The sequence below is a fragment of the Tenrec ecaudatus genome, chromosome 13, assembly GCF_050624435.1.
Source record: "Tenrec ecaudatus isolate mTenEca1 chromosome 13, mTenEca1.hap1, whole genome shotgun sequence".
In the NCBI taxonomy this organism is placed as follows: domain Eukaryota; kingdom Metazoa; phylum Chordata; class Mammalia; order Afrosoricida; family Tenrecidae; genus Tenrec; species Tenrec ecaudatus.
This window is the reverse complement of record NC_134542.1, coordinates 13,471,828-13,491,243: the sequence shown is the minus strand read 5'-3', so window position 1 is coordinate 13,491,243 and position 19,416 is coordinate 13,471,828. Positions and strand designations below refer to the sequence as shown.

The window sequence follows — 19,416 nt, the reverse complement described above, 5'->3', positions numbered from 1 at the left end:
TCCAGATCCTTCTCTGGCACACCGCTAAGGTGCGCTGCTACCCTTCAGCCTTCCTTTGTCCAAGTCCAGCTTCCACACCAGGCAAGTGAAAATACCGTGTTTGGGGTCAGGAACACCCTTGCTTTTCAATCCTCGAATGGGGTCCTGTCAACTAGATTTACTTAATGCGACTCATATTTTGATCTTTGACTACTGTTCCCCGGAGCACTGATTGAAAGTGCCAGCAAGCCAAAAATCTTTGACTGCTTTGATCCTTTCTCCTCTGTCCTAATGTTTCCTCTTGGCTCACTTGCGAGGAATCTGGTCAGCTTTACAAGGCATGGTAATCTCTACTGAACACTACACCCCTGCATCTTCATCAGCAAGTGCTTCAAGTCCTCCTCACTTTCAGCAGGCGAGGTTGTGTCATCTGCACATCACAAGGTTGTGTCATCTGCACATCCTCCAATCCTGGTGCCTGATAGATTATCCGTGTTATTTTCTCCTTTGTAGTCTATCATTTTGCTTGCTGTTGTTTTTAATTAAGTGCTGTCCATTAGTTTCCAACTCAGAAATCTTACATATAACAGGGCTAAATATTGCCTTGGTTTGCAAACCCCCCCTCCCCCCCAACATTGCTATGTCGGAGTCTATTGTTGTAGTTAATGAGCTATCGTGTTCAGTGTTCCTCTTTTTCACTTACTATCTGTTACCAAGCACGCTGCCCCTTCCAGGAAGTGGTTACTTCTGATAACACATCCAAGGTACGTGAGTCAAAGTCTTGCCTCCCCCCTCAAAGGAGAATTCTGGCTGGGCTTCTTTCAAGGCAGATTTCTTCATCCTTCTAGCCATCAATGACATATGCAATATCCTTCACCCATATCAGGATTCAACAACATCCATTTTTATTCAATCTTTTTTATTCATGTTCTACCTTTCACATGTGTACGATGCAATGGAAAATACAACGATTCAAGTCAGGCGCACCAAAGACTTCAAAGCGACATCTGTCCTCTTCAACACTTGAATGATGTCTTTTGCAGCAAACTTTGTCTCGTGGAATATATTGTTTGGTTTCTTGATTTCTGCTTCATTGGGCATGGCTGATGAGCCCAAGTAAAATGAAACCCTTGACACCTTCAAAAGTTTCCTGTTTTATGCTTCAATTATTGATTCCATTCTGAAGATCTTTGTTTTCTTTATGTTAACTTGTAAGCCGCACTGAAGACTAGTATTTGCTATTCATCAATAAGAGCTTCAAATCCTCTGCACTTTCAGGGAGCACAATTGTGTCATCTGCGTACTTCATGGTGTTCATGAGCTCCAAGACCGATGTCTTGCTCTTCTGCATGTGGTCTAGTTTCTCGGACCATCTGCTCAGCATACACACTCAATACCTATGGTGAAAAGATGCACCCCTTCCCTGATATCAGACTCCATGTTCTATTTGAAAGACTGCCTCTTCGTCTACGTGCAGGTTCCCTGTGCGCATATTGACATGTTGCGCCTTTCAGCCACAATCCATCTGCCGTCGGCAAGGATAGCTCTCAATCCACGTCCTCTCCCGAATCCTGCTTGAATTGCGGGCAGCTTGGTGTTGATGTAAAGCTGCAACCACTTTTGAGGGTTTTTGTTTTTTTCAGAAAAATGTTGCTTGTGTTTTATGTGAATGGTATTGCTCAAGACTGCATTCTGTTGAATAACCTTTCCTGGGTATGGGCACAGGTACAGGTAGCTCCCATGTCCGTTTGACCAGGTAGTGGTCTTCTCCAGTTCTTGGCGTACATGAGAGAGCACTTTCAGTTTGGCATCTATATGTCAATCCATATGGTTAGGCTTGCAAAATCTCTCTCTCTCTCTTACTCTCTCTCTCTGCAGAACTATTCGTAATCAGACTAAGAAAACCATCTCAAAAGAGCTCACCTAGTAAGAAAAACAAAATCACAAAACCTTGGGGTTGATTCCAGGAGTACCATGACATTTTTTCAAATATCAGTGCAGCCACTTCACGGTTTCCCTCTATGTACCACCTGCGCTATTATTTCTCTGGCATTTCTCTAAAAAGACGTACTCAATTCACTATTTCGCCCTGTCCAAAAAAAGTGGCTAGGTTTTACTTGTTTCTCATAAACATGAACATATACATGTAAATATTAAAATAAAATTGTCCATGTGAACGCCCCCTTGAATGCCACCTTGGGACACTCTGACCTTGGGCTGCCTCCAGGGAAGCAATCGTGGAACTTAGCCCTGTTGGTGCTTCTTCTTCAGGTCAAAGGGGGATTTCACAGCAGTCTCACGGCAATCCCACACCAGAACCACTGTGCTTCTGCCATGTGGAAATACACCGCTGGTCCCGGAGCTGTAGACTACAGTGGTATTGTGTTGGTGGTGGTTGGCACAGGCATTTGAGAAGAGGAACTTACGTTCGTTACTGGATCATTTTCGTTCTCCGTTACACATCCCTGGAGATTCAAATTGAGCGCTTTACAGATGATCATGATCCTCTTGGCCGCTTTCTCTTCAAACGGTTTGATCACAGACTCTGGCGTTAATAGATCCTTTTTCTGAAGTTTCAAGGTCTAAGAAAAATGGGAACATGCCAGTGAGCAAGCATCCATCATAAAAACAAAATGATACATTAGACATTGAATCAGACAGATCAGGTTTGTCTCTGTTGAAAAAACAAAAATCCATCTTACATCTATATCCGGGTCTAGTGAGAACAGGTTTAATCGCTCCAAGTTCCGCGTCATTCGGACCGTCTCTTCCGTTTCCATGAGGTACTACAGAGAAAAGGACGTTAGCATCGCAACATCCAGACACTCTCCGACCGCCTCACCCCCCCGGGCGCGACGTTGCTGTGCTTCAGTACCTTCCACTCCACTGAACCCCTGGCTACTCAAGTGACAAAGCAGAACTCCCGCAGGGGGTTTCTTGATTGAAATCTTGAAGGCGGCAGTGGATTTTTAGGGCCTCTATCCCTGGGAGCCCTGAGTGGGTCCCAACTCTCAGCCTTTGGGGTGTTAGTTACTAAGTACCTTGCCAGCCATACCACCCAGGTGCTTGGCCAAGAAAGAGCCTTAAAAACAATCACATGCTGCCATTGAGTCAATTCTGACTCACAATGATCGACAGAACGTTGTGGAGAGCTGCCATAGAGTTGGTTCCAACCCATAGCCACGCTGCAACAAAGAACCAAGCACAGCTCCTCTTCCTGTGCCCGAGCCCAGGGAGGCAGCCGCTGTCGTCAGTCCGACTCATAGAAGGCCTACCTCTTTTTCGAACAGCCCTTATGGCAGCTGTTCTCAACCTGTGGGTTGTGACCCCTTTGGGGGTTGAGCCACCCTTTCACAGGGGTCGCCCAATTCATCACAGTAGCAAAATGACAGCGATGAAGTAGCAATGAAAATAAGTTCATGGTTGGGGGGTCACCACCACATGAGGAACCGTATTAAAGGGTGGCGGCACGAGGAAGGTTGAGAACCACTGCCTTAATGGGTTTCTGAGGCTGTACATTTTTACAAGAGCAGAAAGCCTCAGTTTTCTTGTAGAGGCTAATGGGTTCGAACCGCTGACCTTGTGTGACTGGCAGCCCAGCACTCCTTTGAAGAAATAGACTTTAGTGTTGCAGATTTCCCCATTAGCACTCAGCAAAGGTTATAAGACCATGCTTTTATTTTCAAGTGCTGTGGGCATATTAAGTAAAGCACAGAGCTTAATGGGAATCGCTGAGTTCGTTTCTCAGGCTAAATATTAATGAACATAACTAACAAAAGAACATAAACCCGCCTGCTTTGGAAAATGCCAACTTTATTACTTTTGTAAAGTCTGGGTAGAGGCTGCTCTCAGAAGGTTCTGTTTCCTCAGGTGTGAATTCGCAAGCTACCGAGTTCTCCAGCGGATCTTGAAAAACAAACAAAACAAACCACCAAAGTAATATTCATGGGACACACTGTTGTCCTAGTCTGTGACGTATGAAAACACAGTTAGACACAGAATAATGAGGGCTTTTATGAAGGACCCCCCAGCTTGTGCCCTGACTCCAGAACTCTGCACTTGGGTGAGCTAAGCTGGGAATCGGACCTCTGGAGGACCAGCGAGAGGTTCTTCCCACACCACCAGCCTGTGTGCACACGAACTTCACATTCTGATGCAATGAACTTTAGACTTAATGGCAGTCTTGACTTCCATTTTCAATCCATAACTTTGCTAAGTATTTTTGGTAAGTCTGACATTCAGGCCACTGATTCCAACCTACTTTCTAGCTTCATTGCCTTAAACTTTCTCTGTACGACTCTGTACAGGTGATTACTCGAGCTGATTATTATTAATTAAGGTATAGATGTGAAACACCTACTGTGGCATATACCCATGGCCATTGGGTCAAGTCTGACTCACAGTGTCCCTGTATCTTTAATGGAAGCAGACTTCCACATCTTCAGCCCCAGGGAGAGACTACCATCCTTTGATATCGGAGCTGGGCTCTCAGCCACTTGTTAGCATACACCCCTGATGCTGCTAACAGATGATTTCCAACATCATTTGTTGAGTGACAGCCTTGAATCATTGCTAATAGTTACCGTGGGATCCATTCTGATGCCTGGTGTGTCAGAATAGACCTGGGCTCCAGGGGGTTTTCAAGGGCTCATGTTTCAAAAGTCAATTGCCAGGCCTTTCTTCTGAGGTGCCTCTGTCAGCATCAGAACACATGATCCATTCGTACCACCCAGGGACTCCAAATCACCGCCACACACGGATGCGTGAGACCACTCACTCTACGCCACCAGGAAGGTTTGCGGGCAAAATCTCCAGGAGCATATTGCTCGGGGATGTGTTGCTAGACCTACAAGCTACCAGGAGCTTAAGTGGGCAAAGGGAAGAGAGCGCAGTCCTCACCCAGCCCCAGGTCAGTGAGCTCCATGCTCCGTCTTCCCTGCAGGGCCCCCTCAGGACTGATTTGCAAGATGCGGTTGAGGGTGTGGATCCACTCGTCCATGTCGGACTCCGTTTCTGCGGCCAGCACAAAATAGGTGAGCTCGTTCATTTTCAGTTCAATGGCGTACTTCCTCAGTCGGTTATTCTGCCGGACAAAAAAGATAGGAGGACATCTTTGAGAGAGCAAGTCTCAGAGAGCAAGAGGTCTCTTACACGAGGCCGGGGTCTCACAATGGTTCCATACAGCAGGGGACATCTAGGACATCTCCCTCAACAGGATACCACTTTAGGCGACTGTCAACCATTTGGCTTGGTTTCTTTGCAGGCGTTTTATGCTGCGCTATCTCTGAGTGAGGCAGTTGTGGATCAGTTGGAGATCTGGGTCACGCGATGAAGATACTCTAAGCATCTCTAGAGAGTGACTGTCACTTGCTGCCCTTCCTTACATCCTCACCTGAGGTTCAGTTTAGGATTCCTGCCAGGTGGTCTCCTACCCTCCCTGTATTCCACAGGTGACACCTGCCAAAGTTCTAGCAACGGTTTTGTTGTCATGTTCTCCAAGGGGCACGACCCTTCTGTGAGCTTACAGTGGCCACTTCTTGCTTCTTGAAACCAATCTTCCATCCGGTTTGCCTGACCCACTCTATCTTGTATTTTCCCCAACTCACCAGTCACCACTTTGGAATATTTTGTCCCTTCTCTGTCTTTTGAGTGTGATTACCTTGAGTTCTTCCCCCAATTAGCCCTTTCACTCCGTTAGGAGGTGCCCAATGGCTTTGAAGGCCAGCCACCTACAGTAGCACCCACATTCCTTCTCTGCCATTCCTTTCTCGACCAACTTGTACCCTCTTCTCTCACTGCAATACCCTGTGCCTACTGTCTCCAGCCCAGGGCATCTATCAAGTTCCCTGGAGGGAATCACTGTACCTCCCCGCTGGCCCACGGCTAATATCGGCCACCTGCCACACAGGGCAAACACAGTAAGCATACTTCTTCTACCTCAGAGGCAGAACCTAGATTGGTGGATGAAAGGATGGGTGGTTGGAAGGATTGGTGGACAGAAGGATGGGTGGATGGGAGGATGGGTGGATGGAAGGATGGGTGGATGGAAGGATAGGTGGACAGGAGGATGGGTGGACGGAAGGATGGGTGGACGGGAGGACGGAAGGATGGGTGGACGGGAGGATGGGTGGATGGAAGGATGGGTGGATGTATGAATGAGCAGGGCCTGAAGGATCCTGCTAAGATAGCACAGACCTTACTGTCCCAGGACAAAATGGAAGCAGGACAGTATAAAAACTACCAAGTCAGTTGATGTGGCAACACCCCCAAGCCATAGCAAGATTGGATTGGAACGGCGCAAAGACATATCTGGCGCCGGTTGACAATGCTCACAAAAATTAGGAAACCTACATTACACCTCCCCTGCCCCAATTCTTTTTACCAAGAGTCAAGGAGATGCCAACCATAACCGCCACCTATGTTCTTGGAGGAAGCTGGGCAAAAGCTCCTCTCCCTTGATACCCCCTCCTGGAATATATCTCAAAGGATCCCGGGGATGTTCCGATGAAAACACAGTAGTAAGGATGGACCGGAATGAGGCTGACTACAATGACTTCATCGCTGAAGACTACGAGTGTGGGCACCCTGAAGGAGGGCAGTGGGTAAGGAGTACTTGGCGAGGCGACGTCTTCCTCCTCCTTCTCCGTTTTGTCTCAGGGAAACGGCCAGTCTGACTCATTCTATTCTTGTGCTCGGTGCCTTTGTGTGGACGTGTGCTTCACCTTCAGGTACACTTTGTGCTAGTTTGATAACTCTGGGTGAACCTAGTGCCTGCTCCCCAGAATTTTCTTACCAAATGCAAATGCTTACACATCAGAAAGAACCATAAGCAACAGGATGACCTGAGACCCACACACCTGGGGAAACCTGACCTGGGTGTCAGTCTACTGAAGTGACCTCAAGAAGCCAGAGGTCACTGCCTCTAATAAATAAAACTGTAGGTGCAGAAACACAAGGATCATATCTTTAATCCAATGTCGAAATGTCTACGGATTGGAAGATAAAGTCAGGTTTCCCCATTTTCCACATGTGTGCAAAATCCACCTTGGTAAATTTTGTGTACAGGCTCAGCTTCTTTGTGCAGACTTCTAGTCTGGTCTAGAAGAGTTCATCCGTGTTCTGTGCTTCTAGAACATTCCACAGGCACACCTTCTATTACCTCTATTACAGCTCTTGCAATTCTTTATCATTGTAAGGCCCGAGTCTGTGTTCCCCTCTATCGATGATTTCAATTGTGAATTTCTAATGCCTGTGGAGGATTTATAATCATGAGAGGTGTGTGTCAGGGTTGTATCCTCTCACATATCATGCAGTCTATATGCTGCGCCAATCATCTGCGAAGATGCACTATATGAAGGAGAATGCGGCATTAGGATCGGAGGAAGGTTTCTGAATGACCTGCAATAGGCACATGATAAAACCGTGTGTGCTGAAAGTGAGGGGGGGAGGGCCTGAAGCACTTGCTGATGAAGACCAAGAACTGCTGCCTTCCCCACAGACGACAGCTCCACATAAAGAAAACCCAAATCCTCACAACTGGGCCGACAGACGACTTCATGATAAATGGAGAAGCGATGAAAGTTGTCCAGGGTTTCATCTTGCTTGGATGCCCAAGCAGCCAAGAAGGCCAACAATACATCGAGTTGGGCAAACCTGCGGCACAAGACCTCCTTCAAGTGTTGACGAGAGAGGATGTCACTTCAAAGGTGAAGGCCTGCTTGACCCACACCGTGGTATTTTCGCCACTCAACATGCCTGTGAAGGGTGTGTCGTGCAGAAGGAACCCAGAAGAAAGACTGGGTGCATTGAACTCTAGGGCCGGTAACAACCAGTGAGAGCACCACAGACTCCCAGAACTACAGACAGACCCGTCTTGAAGTACAACCAGGATGCTCCTTGGAAGTGAGGATGGCAGACTTCCTCCCCTCACGTACTCTGACCTGGGATCTCAACAGACCAGTACTTGAAGGAGGATACTGTGCTAGGTAGAGTCTCCACGAAAGAGGAAGTCTGTCAAGATAATGGATTGATGAAGGGGCCGCAACACAGGCTCAGATACCACGACGTGATGGTGGGGTAGCACTGGATCGTGTTTGGTTCTGCGATGCAGAGGGTAGCTCGCAGCGGGTGCCAATTTGAGGACATCTAGCAGCAACAAGCTTAGTTCCAAGGGACCCTCGTGGTGCGGCGTGTTAAGCTTTGGGCTGGCAATGGAAAAGTCACTGGTGTGAACCCACTCACCTGCCCTGCAGGAGAAAGTGAGGCTGTTTGCTTCCATGAGCACTTAGAGCCGTGGGGCCCTACGGAGAAATGCGACACTGCCTTGGAAGGTGCTGAGAGGCAACATAACTTAACTGCAGTGGATTTTGGTCTAGTTTTGAAGCATAATTTCTCAGCAGTCCCTGGATGATGTCCATGGTTAAACACGCGGCGACTCATGGAGAAGCTGCTGGTTTGAACCCCACCAGAAGCACCTGGCTGTCTGCTCTGCGAAGCAACAGCCATGGAAACCCTTTGCAGTGCGGTTCCCCGGTGAAGCACACAGAGGCATCGTGAGTTGGGACAGGCTCCCCGATAACGGTTTGGTTTTTTCTTCCTTCCTTCCTTCCTTCCTCTCTCTCTCTCTCTCTCTCTCTCTCTCTCTCTCTCTCTCTCTCTCTCTCTCTGTATCTAAGTCCAGCTGCTTCCATGTCACATGCGTCACATGCAACAAATTTGATTGCTAATTGAATGAATTCTCTAATAAGGATAGAAATGGGTACGGGCATATTGAAGCCGAAATTCCCGAAATGTGAATTTCAGCTCACTGGAAAAATGTCCAAGAAAAGGCTTTCCAACAATATTGTGATATCCGTAATTAATGATTTGGGTAAGTGTTGGGCAGCTAACCCCAAGGTCAATAGTCAAAACCTACAAGCCAATCCTTGGGGGAAAGTTGAGGCTCTTTGCTCATGTAAAAATTACAACCTTGGAGACCCTAAGCAGGCTCTCGATGAGTTAGCACGGCCGCAAGGGCAGGGCCTTGTTCTCACGCAGGCAAGGAGCTTAGAAGACACTCTCTTTCACTGGCCACCTGTGCCATCCTCACGCGTGTTCCCATTTCACAGGTGAGGAGATCATAGCGGGCGCCACTTCCTCCACGTCCTCCAGCGGCAGGTGACAAAGCGAGGCTTTGACTGGCGACCTACACGATTGCCAACGCCATGCTTTCTCTGTTAAGCCCCACGGAGCCGGAATCACTGGCCACCTGTGCCATCCTCACGTGTGTTCCGCTGCCTGCGCCCTTTGTTGCAGCCTTGGTGTCAATCTATGTCCTTGAAGGCCTTCCTCTCCTCCCCCTCCCCCCCTCCCGCACCTCCACTTGACCCAGCTCGATGCCCTTCCGCAGGGACTGGTCTCTCTCGACAACGAGCCCAAAGTATGTAAGCAAAGCCTTTCCCTACAAGACACTTATTAGCCGTCCCTGTAAGGCAGAGACTGAAACCCAGTCGCGGGGCTGATGAGGAAGAGACTTTTGAGGTAGGAGGTCAGATTATACCACTCCAGTGTGTGACCAGTATCAAATTCTAAGGCCCTTTGAAGAAGATAGAAATTACGGTTCAAACTGCACACTTGAAGAAGTGCCCCATCAAAGCCTGCTGTGCTACTTCCTAGAGAAGGAAGGGACCATGCTTTGAAGTACAAGTCAAGAAGAACATATTTAAGTTTTCCAACTCAGTGACTATAAAAATACAACTTTTGGCATTTGACCTTCAGCTAAATCTTCGGTTCATCATCCTCAGGCCCAGTGTCTTCTTAGGCCAACACCAGAGACCTCTCTCTGCCCCCCCCCTCCACCCATGAAGAGCCTGATTGCCCTTTGCTACAGAGGGATTTGGCAATTGGTTAAAATGCAATTATCTTTCATTTATTGTGGAGTGCTCAGCAACACTGACTCAATTCTTTCCTTTTAAAGTTCAGCATTATTACCTGTTGGAAAAATTCCAGATTTTAAAAGAAGAACGTTCTAGAAAAACTCTATTGTGTATCCACACATCCAAGTGTCCCTGGCATGTGCTTCATGTGTGCCCTCGGCTTCGTAACGACTCATGTGCGGGCACCTTGGCTGGGCGGTAAGAGAAGAACTAGACAGAAAGGAGAGACCTCGACCGCAATGATCCAGCGACATTGTGGGGATATGCAGCAAGATGGCCAAAATGTTTGATCGCTTCAATTTTATTTTTTAATCATAAGAGGGAATAAAAACCAAATATCATTGCCATGAAGCCAATTTGGACTGAGAGTGACCCTATAAGAACTGTTTTATAGAGTTTTCATGGAAGCTCGGTGGTGTATTGATAAAACGTCGGGCTGGGACCTCCATGGTCAGTAGTTCAAAGCCACCAGCAGCTCTGAGGGAAACAACTGGGCTTTCTACTCCGATACAGAGTTACAGTCTCAGAAATCCACAGGGTGGCTATGAGTCAGCCCTGAGAGAGTGCTTCCAACGCTGCCCTCTTTATCACAGCAGACTGCCCACACCCTGACCCCCCTTCCTCATGTGGAGCAGCAGGCAGGTTGAAACAACCAATCGCTGAACCAGTGAGCTGCAAATAAGGGGAGCTATTTCAACAGAGTAGAAAGAGTAAACTCTTTGAAGCTAAGTGAACCAAATGAGGTCTGAATAATGATTCTAAATTATTCTTTTCCCTTCGCCACCACGGGTCGGGTCAAACTGAATACGAAGGAGAGTCGTTTGAAGAGCAAGAACTTGTAGAGTTGTGTTAAAAGCATGGTTCCTTTTCTGAAACGGAGCTTGTGAGAATCCAAGAAACCCTGGTCTCTGAAGGCGATCTCATCTTGGAGAAAGATGACGTGGTGTATTCAGTAACACCGCTGACCCACGGCTGGCAGATCATCAACTTTAATGGAGCATCTCCTTTGGAGCTACAGGTCTCCTTAACAGGACTCTAATGAATGTCTACTGGGGAACATTAGAGATGGGTTTCAACTAGTGGAAGGGCACTACCACCATCTAGTGGATTGAGGCTGGAAGTGCAGTTATATCTGTGCAGAACAGACCAGCATTCACAGCAAGAATTTTCAGTAGTGCTTTAATTTTATGATATTGCTGCTACTGTGGGTCCCACTTGAAAGTGGGGCCACTGCTTTAACTTTCTGATAATGCTGTTAGTGTTTTTGCTACTGTCGCTTTAAGGACAAAGGTGAGGTTGCCAGCACACAGCTGTGATTCCAAGGAAGCCCAGGCATTTTCACTTCAAAGCACTTGCTCTTAACCAGCATGTGAACTGGTTTTAACCTTAGAATGCCAGGGGCGTGGAAGGATTAAAATGACCTACAGCTGGGCAAAATTTCTACCCAATTTTGACCAATCCAATGACTTAAATCGGAGTAATCAAAAGCATGATCACTTCAGGGGATCGAGTTACTTAGCTCAAGATTTTTTGACCTAAAAGAATCCATGCAATCCCATGCATTCAGAATCAGGAAGACAGCAGAATCATGGTATGTACCAGACAGACAACCAAACTCGCTGCCATCAAGTCGATTCGGATGCGGACTTACAGCAACCCCACAGGACCCAGGGTCAGACTGTCCCTCTTTCTGGGAGGAGCAAGACTTATCTTTCTCCCACTTTAACGAAAAGAAGGGGGAAGTCAGGGGTTATGTTGTTTGTTTTGCTCATCAACTACTTAGCCTGATGTCGGATTGGATCAGCCAGCTGATTCCATGTGAGGCTGTTCCCACACAGGCCCGCTTCCCTCACAGGATAATGTTTCCGAGAACATCGGGGCGAATGTATTTAATTCATCACATTTGGGGAAGAGAGGAGGGAAAAAGAGGAGCTTATATCAAGGGCTTAAGTCAAAAGAAAATGTTTTGGAAATGATGATGGAAACCTATGTACGAATATGCTGAAACGGTTGATGTATGATATGTTAAAGAGCTGTTTTTTAATAACAGTATAAAACTGGTCACATCAATGATGGTGTAGCTAGCTAGGAAGGCATTAGCATCAGACTGTCAGGAACACAAGGATGGGCTCATTGCAATGGGCTCAGTGGGAGTCAGGGAATCATTTGGGTTCCTTAGTAGAGGCAGAAGCCCTGGGGGTGCACTCGTTGAGTGCCTGGCTGCTCATGAAAGGTTGGTGGCGTGAACCCCATGACTCTGTAGGAGAAAGCTATGGAGTTTGTTCTTATCCAGATTTACACCTTTGGAAACCCCTTGGGGGATTTCACTGTTCTCTGAGTTGCCATTGGCTGGCGAACAAGGTTCCCGTTTGATTTTTGGCTTGTGAAAGGCTCACATCTGGACGATAGAATGTTTCCACTCTTTAGCCTTGACTTCCTTTTTATTCTACAAGCTATTCCGGGATACTCACCTGAGAAAGGATTTTTCTTTATTCTTCATCGATCAGTGGGACATCTATCACTTGGTGGTTGACCTAGGCGAAGCACTATAGACAAGATTGTCTACTAAAGTCTGAAATATTTCAATATTTGTGGCCAGATGCTTCAAAGTCATGTCATGTCGCAAGCTCAGGCTGAAGGTTGTACAGGTAAACTGTCTTACAGCGTATCTTCAAAACAGTGCCTTGTTGGGCCGCATGGTAGCGTAAGGCAAAATAAAAATTAAACAAAAGAAGAATGTAGGTTGCTATAAACTTGCCCTGCCAAACTTCGACACAGAACAGAAACACAAGCACTGCCCTCACATAGATCCTGCCTCCGCCCTCCCACCATCTCCCAATTCACAGCCAGTAAGTCCATTCTGTCTCACAGGGACTATGGGTCAGGGTAGAACTGTCCCTGTGGTTTCCAGGAATGTAATGTAATCTTTTATGGGAATAGAACGCATTGTCTTTCTCCTGCAGAGTAGCGGATGGCTTCCAATCGCAGGTATGTCCTTGTTGTTTGGTGCCATTGAGTCCACATTAACCCTTAGCGACCCTCTGCACAACAGATAGGAACAGTCCTGCGACGTCCTCATAAATGTTCCTACGGCTTAGTCCATTGATGGAGCCGCTGTGTCAATCCATCTCGTTGGGAGCCTTCCTCCACTTTACGCAACGTGATAGTGATAGCCTTCTCCAGGGACTAGGTCTCTCTTTTCTAACCAGCTTGCAAGTATGGGGCTTGAGAATGTAAATTTTAGGCAAACGATAGCCTCATCTTTCTCTCTCACAGCAGCTGGTGGGTTTGAACTGACACCTTTGAGGTCAGCAGTGCAACTCCTAACCCACATCACGCCCCGGGGCTCCTTCTCAAAGTAGATCAGCTGACTTCAATTGGACTCTGGGTAAATCCTGAGCAGTGATTCAAACTTAACTCTGTAAGCTGTGCAAATGGTTAGCATTTTGCACATACCCCAAATTAGTGGTTCTAGCTCCTCACAAGGTTCCTTAGAAGAGAGGCCAGAAGATGTCCTTCTGTTAAGGAAACGGCCCTGAAAAACAAAGGAAGTACCACTACCCTAAATGTATCGCAGGAGAAAGACTGGGCTTCCTCCTCCCATAAACAGTGGCAGTTTCAGAAACCCAGGGGGCGTCCACAGGAGTCAGCACTGACTCCATGGCTCTGAGTGAGTCACTCCAAACACACAGGGTGGCCATGGGTCAGAGTCAACTGCAGAGCAGCTCCCTGGGCTTGGGCCAGACCACTCTCAGCTATTTCCAAAGTGATCTGGCTCCTGACTAAGTTGCATAGCTCCCTGTTTCCTGCTACTCTTCTCTCCAGGTGGTCTTCAAGCTCCTCTCCAGCCCTTCCCCTGGCTCCTTTTGTTTTGTTTTGTGGTACTGTTTCACAAAGTGGGCAATACCAACTGCCTCCCTCCCCACCTGTGGGGCCTGTGGGGCTCTGGAGCCATCCAAAGGGAAACAACACAGAAACAAGAACTCACAGCCATCAAGTCATGGGGTCTCACAGTGACCCCTGGCTGGACTGGATAGAACTGCCCCTGTGAGTTTGCAGGACTGTAACTCTTTATGGGCGTGGAGAGCGCCCTCGTTCTCTCACATGTCTCCCCAGAGCAGCAGGGTTTCTGTTGCCAGGGGTGAACTGCTGCTGCTGCTTTTTTCTTTCCCCTGAAAAGGGTGGAGGAGGGCAAGCAAATTGAGGCACTTACGTTTTAGACTAAGTGATTTCTACCCTAAAACGCTGTTCTTGTTTTCTCAGGGGTACGGTTCAGGGTAAATCTGAGCAGTAGAACTCTTTGAAAAGGAAGACGGATAAGAGGGTTTGGAGAATTTACTGCTGGAGATCAAATAATACAGCGTCCGCGATGAATCGTGCCTCAGCATCAAAAGCAAGAAACCAAACCTTACAACGGGTCCACAAAGCCACATCGGGATCAACAGAGCAACGATGGGTGCTGTCTAGTATTTTGTTTTACTTGGATCCACTATGGATGGCCAGGGAAGGAGCAGTCAGGACCTCGGGCATGTCTAAAGTATTCAAAGCACTTTGAGGACAGAGGTGAAATGTTGTAGCAGCCATCGCATTTGCCTTTTGTTTCTCTTCCCTTAAACAGCACCTTTGATGAACTTGAGGAGAGGTGGGAGCAAGGATTACGACCATGCTGTTTCACCTCATTGGGAAATGAAAAATACAACAGATACATGTTAGAGGCTTTTGCTTTTCCCATGTCTGCTGCCGGGAACGGAGGAAATGTCCAGCCCGCTGTGTAATACGTCCTTCTGTATCACAGTTCAAGAACAAAAGGGGGGAGGCCCTAAATGTCCACTCGCTGCCATTGGCTTGTGGCCAGAAACACACTTTCCCGCGGCCATTTGGACATCAGCACCTATGGAGCCAGTCTGCTGAAGGGCGGTTGCTGGCGGCACTTGAGAACGAGCCACAAGAGCCTGGAAGCAGCTTCCTCCCGGAAACTTCATCCGAAGACTCCACTGATACTGGGCATCCGGATTTCTGCTTGTGCGAGGCAACTTGGACAACTGTGTCAGAATGAGCTCCAAGCAATGGTTTTTACTTGGCTGTCGGCACCTGGTAACCTTGCCAGCCGCCAGAATCCATGATGAAGGGACAGCTCAAGAGGCTAGACTCAGTAACAGGCACCAAGAGCAAAACGGTCACAGGGCGGGTGAATTCTCTTGGCCACCGCCTGGCATAGAGTGATGTTGGCAGCGCTTCCCCTCTTGACATGTGTCCCGGCACCACACATGTGCTGGAGGACACAGTGCCCCAGCTTCTCCACTTTCTACAGCAGTTCTCAGAGCCAGAGGCACCAGACTGGCTCTATTCCCTTCTGGAACGTACCCTCCATAGTATATGGCCTTCCGAATGGCCAAACCGAGCCCATTCCTCGTGTTGAGACACTAGTTAGCAACATTCTTTGCCACTGACTGACTCACCTCAAGCCCAATCCAAGTCTTTCGTGCTCTGAGCAGGGTTGGATCATGGTATTTTCCAGCACATTCTATGCATCCCTGAAGCTGGACAGGGAGGAACGAATGCCATGGAAGACTTGATGAATTTGAATTACACCCTTTGGCAAAGACTATGAACTCCCCCACGGAGTGCCAGAGAAAGAGAACTTGGCCAGGGGAGAGGTACGGCCAGAATGATGGGAAGAGAGCAAACTTTGTCTCACATATTTCAGACCTGTGGTCCGAAGGGACTAACTTCTAGAGAAGAGCATCATGGTTGGTACGATAGTTAACGTTCTGTGTTAACTTGTCCGGGTCTGACTTCCCAGTGGCTTGACAATTAGACACGGTGATCCACCCTACTTTGGACACGTTGTCAGGGCATCCCCATCTCCAGAGAAGGACGTGATGCTTGGTCAAGTGGAGGGACAGAGAACAAGAGGAAGGTGCTTGACACGAAGGATGGGCACAGTAGCTGTAACAATGGGCTCAAACATACGGGCACTTGTGAGGATGGCGCAGGACCCGGCAGGGTTTTGTCACTCGGTCACAACATGGAGTTACTATGAGTCAGAAGCAACTCCATGGCCCTTAACGCCCCAAACAATGTGTCCTATAATAAGAGCTCTCCTAATATTATTCTCAGAGTGTGTGCCCTGCTTCCCATAGAAGTGAAAGGTGAGAAATAAAGCTAGTTTTATGCTGAGGCAGCTCCTGCATCTCTCTTGTGACCCCTAGTTCTTTAGATTTGAGCCAGGGGTCTGTTGTATTGTTTGCTGGTCCTGGGAGTTACAAACAACCATCTTACCTGCCTAGCTGGGATTCATTCACCTCTGGAGCCTGCCTTGTGAGCTGCCGATTTTAAGTCCATCAGTCCCTGCAGAACTGACATGAGGATGCCCACCGCCACCACCAAGTTCCCTTTCCACCCTCACTCCTAATCTCTCCCCTTCCATGACTCTTGTTTATTTTCTTCATGGGAACTTTCACCATTTGGTTCCATTTTGTGCATTCCGCTGCTTGCTTCCTTTTTCTCCTTTGAGATGGGAAAGAAAGCAGGGATGAAAACAGGGACCTGGACTACCTGGCTGTACATTGAATCTCTAGGGTCTAAACCAGCAGTTCTCAACCTGTGGGTTGTGACCCCTTTGGGGATCAAACGGCCCTTTTCACAGGGGTCACCCGACTTTAATAGTAACAAAATAACAGTGATGAAGTGACAATGACAATAATTTCATGGTTAGGGTTCACTGAGGAACTGTATTAAAGGGTCCTGGTATGAGGAAGGTTGAGAACCCCTGCTCCAGACACATGCCGGGCCTACAGGAGGTATTTGAGTTTTTGTTGAATGGATAACTGATGAGTGGATGAACACATTTTGGATTAAACAGGCCCTGGGGGTCAAAAGGGATTTCTGCTCACCTGCACCACACTTGTACAGGAATCCAAAAAGATGCAGCCTTTGGGTTCTTTGGATATTTTCTCATCTTTGTAAAAATTCATGATGTAGGAGTTGTCTGGCAGCTGTGTCAGCTGAAAGTAGCGCTTTTTGAACGACTAAAGGAAGGGAGAAGAGATCAGAGGCGTCAGGCCAAGCGGCAGTGTACTCTCATTCATGGGAATGGGCACTGTTCTGCTTCTAATTTTGGGGGTGCTAGATTTTCAGGGCACCGTTCTAGAGAAGTGCCTCCTACAGTATCCTAAATAAAAGGAGATATAAGCTATGCACTTAATGGCAATGTCTCTCCTCCGGGTCCCCATCGGCAGTGGGGGGTCGGGTGGGGAGGAAGAAAGATGGCAGCATCAAGGATGAGCCTACCCGAACAGTGACGGTGTTGTTCACGGTGCTATTGAAGTTCCCTTTGTAGAGCCAGCCAGACTTGAACACTCCGCTTCCTCCGGCCGCGCCCCCGCCCTTGGAGGACGAGTGGGATGTTGTATCCTGTACAGAAGGCATCATTAGGAACACAGCGACTTCTTTTGTGGAGCTCAGCTCCCAGACACCGCACTTACAAGTGAGACGCTTCCCTCCCACCCTGACTCATCGCAAATGCTCCTGTTCAATTTCAACACGAATGTCATTCATCTGGACTAAAAGCCCTGGAACAAAACACAGACGTTGCAGCTGATGGCAAGGCAGCCAGAATGAGAAGCCTTCTCTTGAAAGCCAGGAACACACCCTCCTCATGGTTTGAACAGGGGACTTTCAGCAATGTTCTTACCTCATCCTTGTCGGCATCTTCATGGTCCACCTCAAAGGAATGGGAAGGGAGTTTCTCCGGTTTGTATTCTGCTCTGATATTAAAATTAAAAAGGGAAGAAGAGTAAAATGCATCATGAGACATTGCTTTCATGTTCCACTGTTCAAGGTAATAATGATTGTACCAAGATTATTACACACACACAAATTATCTATCTACCTATCTTCTATCTATCTATCTATCTATCTATCTATCTATCTATCTATCTATCTATCTATCTGTCTGTCTATCTATGGAGCCTGGTGGCATCGTGGTTACGTGTTGGTTCAAAACCACCAGCTGTTCTGAGAGTGAAAGATGAGGCTTTCTACTCCTATAAAAAAAAACCCCACAGGCCCAGGTCTACCCTGTCCTATAGGATCACTATGACTTGGAATTGACGCTATGGTAGTGAGTTTGGGTTGAACATATATATTATACCATATATAGATACATGAAATGTGTGAGGAGTTATCTTTCCTTTGACAGTACCCCAACATAGCATCCTATCTCCACTAAATCAATATCTCTCTTCTATTTGCAGAGTTCTGCAGGTATCTTCTTGATGAAAACACTAAGGGAAGCTTTATAAGTTTGTCTATAATGTATTTCCCCCATATATTGAAATGTAATATTATGCAGTGAGTGTTTAAGAAACTTTTCTGTCTCATTTCTTTTGCCATACGTGACAATCTCAAGGAAGGCTATAGGGTTGTGCTTGGAAGAACAAGTAGACCCATGTTCCTGAGAAGCAATTTGTATTCCTGCCACTAGGTGATGATGTTCCCTAACCATGGCCTTGACTATCAAAGCAGCACTACAGCCTGGGTTCCTTTGCGCACTTCCTATCACGCCTGTCTGTGTCACAGGATCGCTGACAGCCTGGGTTAGTAAGGATGTACACCTGGCCTTGTACGTGGTAAATAAACCAGAAATAAGTTGTCTTTGTCATGATCCAATATCAAACCCACTAACAGCGGTGGTTCTATCTCATACCTTACAATTGACTGGAACATTATATAGTAATTCACCTCCCCCATGCCCCAGGTCTAGGCACCATTTGCTGCTCAGCTATTTGACACCCTTTACTATATAAAATCCAACAGGTAGAAAGTTCATTGATGGTTTTCCTTCTTTAAGATGATTGCTATTGTGTAGAAACCACCTTACCATCGACTGACGAGATGCACATTTAGTATTTCCATCACAAACTGATTCTGAAGCAGATGGTATTCCGAATAGAGGGTAAACATCCAAGGATCTTTACATATGCACAAGATTGGGACCTCTGGTGGCATAGCGGTTACACGTTTGGCTGTTAATTGCAAGGTCACTAGTTCAAAACCACTTTCTACTTCCTATAACAATTACAGTCTTGGAAACCACAGGGGCAGTTCTACTCTGTCCTATAGGGTTGAGTTAGAATCAACTCTGTGGCAGTCAGGCTTTTTGGTTTATGCACAAGATGATCATCCTGTGTATTCCCATCGGGACAGGAAAAATGGGTTTACTTTCCCTCTGAAGTCAAGAAAATGCCCATTCCCACGTTGCATGACGTTCAAAGCACAAAAGCACTTTTGCCTTAACTGTTAGTTTAGGAAAACACCAGGATCCCCACCTGCGACAAGAGCACGTGCCTCACACCTGTGTGCGCATCCAGGACTCGACCTGCAGCCAGGGCTGCTCTCTCTCCATGAGCTCCACATGCCCATCTCTTGGATGATGACTAGATCCTGTCATGTGTACACTGGTCTTGTCCTTCCATCAAATGTTACCTTTCTTTAAGCCTGGGACTCTCAACCAACTCTT

At 47.2% G+C, this 19,416-nt stretch overlaps 1 protein-coding gene across 1 annotated transcript in view; it reads right to left on the bottom strand.

Moving 5' to 3' along the window:
* DOCK10 (dedicator of cytokinesis 10) overlaps positions 1–19,416 on the bottom strand; it is a 161,789-nt gene that overhangs the window by 81,808 nt on the left and 60,565 nt on the right. The window contains exons 5-11 of the mRNA XM_075529295.1: positions 17,590–17,662; positions 17,187–17,309; positions 16,790–16,924; positions 4,879–5,062; positions 3,800–3,885; positions 2,682–2,765; positions 2,406–2,561 (exon numbers count right to left, since the gene is read on the bottom strand). Of these exons, the coding sequence (XP_075385410.1) occupies positions 2,406–2,561; positions 2,682–2,765; positions 3,800–3,885; positions 4,879–5,062; positions 16,790–16,924; positions 17,187–17,309; positions 17,590–17,662 (841 nt within the window). The remainder of the gene's footprint in view (positions 1–2,405; positions 2,562–2,681; positions 2,766–3,799; positions 3,886–4,878; positions 5,063–16,789; positions 16,925–17,186; positions 17,310–17,589; positions 17,663–19,416) is intronic.